We start from the raw sequence: 2,786 nt of genomic DNA, 5'->3' as shown, positions 1-2,786 counted from the left end.
TGGAGGCACCTATAAATTTCGAGTTAGCAAGTCGCTTACTTTGTTCAGCAAGTATGAGGCATTACTTTGTTCTGCTTATAGCTCAGATTTCATATGCAAGTTGAGATTGCATATTATAGAATTTGTTCTGTAGTATGACATATGCAAATTGAGATTTCATATTATAGAATTTGTTCTGTAGTATGACATATGCAAGTTGACACATGCATATTATAGAATTTGTTCTGTATTATAGCTCAGATTTCATATGCAATTTGAGATTTCATATGCTGCTTATAGAAAGATCATTTATGCAAGTTACCCATGCATAACATTTGAGAGGATTATATGCAAGTGAAAAGAGCTAACATTTGAGAGGATGCTCTTCCGGGCCACCCGGGGTAATATGTTCTTCAATCAAGCACCTGCAGAGGAGCAGGTCATGGATCCAGTGTCTGGTGAAATGGTAAGAGTATCCTTCCCTCACTTATTTTCTAGCGTAAGCCATATTTATTCTTGATACCATTTATCTTCTTAAGGATTTCAGAACATTTTAAAATTTCCTGACAAAGAAAACTAATAACCTTAAGTTCAATTTCCTTTTCCCGATACCTCTTTTTAGGCTTTATGTTACATGTTGGTATTTTTTTATTTTAATGGCATCCAGTATCTTTGTGCTCATATTATGTAGGTACACAAGACGGTATTTGTAGTTTTCTTAGTGGCATTAGTTTATACGAAATTGCAATAATCTTCTTCCTATGTGAAGTATTTATCATTGAATTCCGAGTTGATCATACTAATGTTCTCATGAGAATCGTACAGGGAAACTGGCATCATGAATATGGCAAACTTAAGGCCAAGATGGAGGCTTTAAGTAAAAGTCAAAGGTAAGATGCATTATAGTCACATCTAGAGTTTTCATAGGAACAAATGATTGGAGCTAAGAGTTTTCCATAATTTGCACACCCAATGATATCTTGCCACGATATATAATTGCTTCAGGCATCTAATGGGAGAGCAACTTGATACCTTGAGCCTTCGAGAACTTCAACAGCTAGAAAATCAGCTAGACAACTCTTTGAAGCATATCCGGTCAAGAAAGGTAAACCACACTAAAACTTTTCCAATGCTAAAATAAAGGTTGGCTAGGCAAGGCATGCTGAAATTGTATTGTTCATGATTCTCTTTAATGGTGCAGAACCAAGTCTTGCTTGATTCAATCTCTGAGCTCCAGAGGAAGGTAAAAGAATTTTTTTTTTGTTGCAATGTCCATCGATAGAGAGACCATTCACGTAGGAATTGCCAATGCTTCAACTTTTTGCATGACCATCTCTTTGTTATGTACAGGAAAAGTCACTACAAGAGCAAAACAAAAGTTTGGAGAAGCATGATTTGTTTGTTATATACTATGCAAGCCTATGCCACTAGAAATATTAATCTCTTAACTAGAGTATCTTTTATCTCTCACACTTCCAATTCTATCCAATTTAAGCATGATTTGCTAGTTTTATTTCATTTCTATTACTTTGACTACTCAGTGACATTCGACTATCTTTGGAGTAGATTTTTGTATATATAATATCCTCTTCTGTAACCTCTATTAACAATGCTTGAAATTTTCTAGGGCATGTTCCATCATTAAGGGAAGGATATGCAACAAGTGGAAAAGGATATGCAAAAGCTCCGGTCAAAACAGGCAGATTTGAATAACTCAAAATCCAAGTTACCATCAGGTCATTAATGCACTATGAAATGCCTTTCATTAAAACCTTGAAATAACATGTATGGTTTATTTTTCAGACACAGTAAGCTGTAGGTACTTGTAATTATTAGCTCATATTTTATATTGCAGTAGGTTAGTCATTATTCTCATTAATGTTTCTCTGTTCGTTATGTGGATTTACTGGCAAGATTTGTTGCTGGTCAAGAGGAAGTCTTAATATCAGTAGTTATTTTGTTTAGGTATTGATACATCATCATCAGAGTATGTTTTTCTCTATGAATGCAGGTTGCACCTCATTTCTTCTGTACTGCTGTAGTCATACTTGTCTGTGGTTGTATGAATACATGGATAGATCTGTGATAAAACTCAGCAAGCATAGTCCAAGTGAACATTTTAAGTATTTTTATTGATATTTTACATAATTTACTGACTTTCCTGTTCATTATTTCTTGGTTGTAGGCACACTTCAATGATATGGTACCAGTGAATAATCTTAGTTTCGTTTCTTTGAAGCTACTTCGAAAGAGCAAGAATGAAGTTGTGCCAGAGAACAAGGATGATGGTGATTCAGATGAGGACAAAGAGGATGATGATGAACAAGATGGCGAAGACCAGGAAGAGGACGATGGGGCTGAAGGTGATCCTTCTGGGGATGAAAACGCTGAGGGAATGTGTAATATATTGTAAGAAGAATATTTGTGTTAGTTACTTTTGGTTATTTGTAAATATTGAGGTGATTAAATATATCGGTGCTTTGCTATTTGTGATTTGTTGGGTGAATTTATAATATTATGATAATTTTGTACTCTTGCTCGATTATAATTTACAAACAACATAAAAAAAAGTGTTATTACAACAGTTTTAGATTCAATGACATCGGTTTGGAAGCGTTGTCATTAAGTGATATTACATCGGTGGAAAACCGTTGTTAAAATTGATGTTAAACATATATTACATCGGTTTTACACCGTTGCAAAACCGATGTCGTTGTGATATTACATCGGTCGAAAACCGTTGTTAAAATTGATGTTAAACATATATTACATCGGTTTTACACCGTTGCAAAACCGATGTCGTTGAG

At 34.6% G+C, this 2,786-nt stretch overlaps 1 protein-coding gene and 1 long non-coding RNA gene across 2 annotated transcripts; both read left to right on the top strand.

The window, feature by feature from the left end:
- The first annotated feature begins 358 nt into the window (after window positions 1–358).
- Window positions 359–1,410, top strand: LOC141817080 (MADS-box transcription factor 14-like). The gene is made up of 5 exons (XM_074704770.1): window positions 359–445; window positions 805–869; window positions 985–1,084; window positions 1,181–1,222; window positions 1,330–1,410. Exons 1-5 carry the CDS (start codon window positions 359–361, stop codon window positions 1,408–1,410), a joined length of 375 nt encoding a protein of 124 aa, XP_074560871.1.
- A 111-nt stretch (window positions 1,411–1,521) lies between these two features.
- On the top strand, window positions 1,522–2,467 carry LOC141817081 (uncharacterized). The gene is made up of 2 exons (XR_012600780.1): window positions 1,522–1,715; window positions 2,165–2,467. It is a non-coding gene; the product is annotated as an uncharacterized LOC141817081 (long non-coding RNA).
- Window positions 2,468–2,786: the final 319 nt, after the last annotated feature.

The sequence above is a fragment of the Curcuma longa genome, unplaced genomic scaffold (genome assembly GCF_044706935.1).
Source record: "Curcuma longa cultivar G26 ecotype Majalengka, Jawa Barat unplaced genomic scaffold, ITB_CL_G26_1.1 contig_19286, whole genome shotgun sequence".
Taxonomy (NCBI): domain Eukaryota; kingdom Viridiplantae; phylum Streptophyta; class Magnoliopsida; order Zingiberales; family Zingiberaceae; genus Curcuma; species Curcuma longa.
The sequence above is the reverse complement of the archived record's forward strand: the minus strand, read 5'-3'. Positions and strand labels throughout refer to the sequence as shown.

What these genes read in the sequence shown, in the direction of transcription:
- LOC141817080 (XM_074704770.1), top strand. Translation starts at nt 359, where the DNA reads ATGCTCTTCCGGGCCACCCGGGGTAATATGTTCTTCAATCAAGCACCT. An exon ending in GCTTTAAGTAAAAGTCAAAG is followed by an intron (nt 870 to 984) that starts GTAAGATGCATT and finishes TAATTGCTTCAG; the next exon opens with GCATCTAATGGGAGAGCAAC. An exon ending in TCTCTGAGCTCCAGAGGAAG is followed by an intron (nt 1,223 to 1,329) that starts GTAAAAGAATTT and finishes TGTTATGTACAG; the next exon opens with GAAAAGTCACTACAAGAGCA.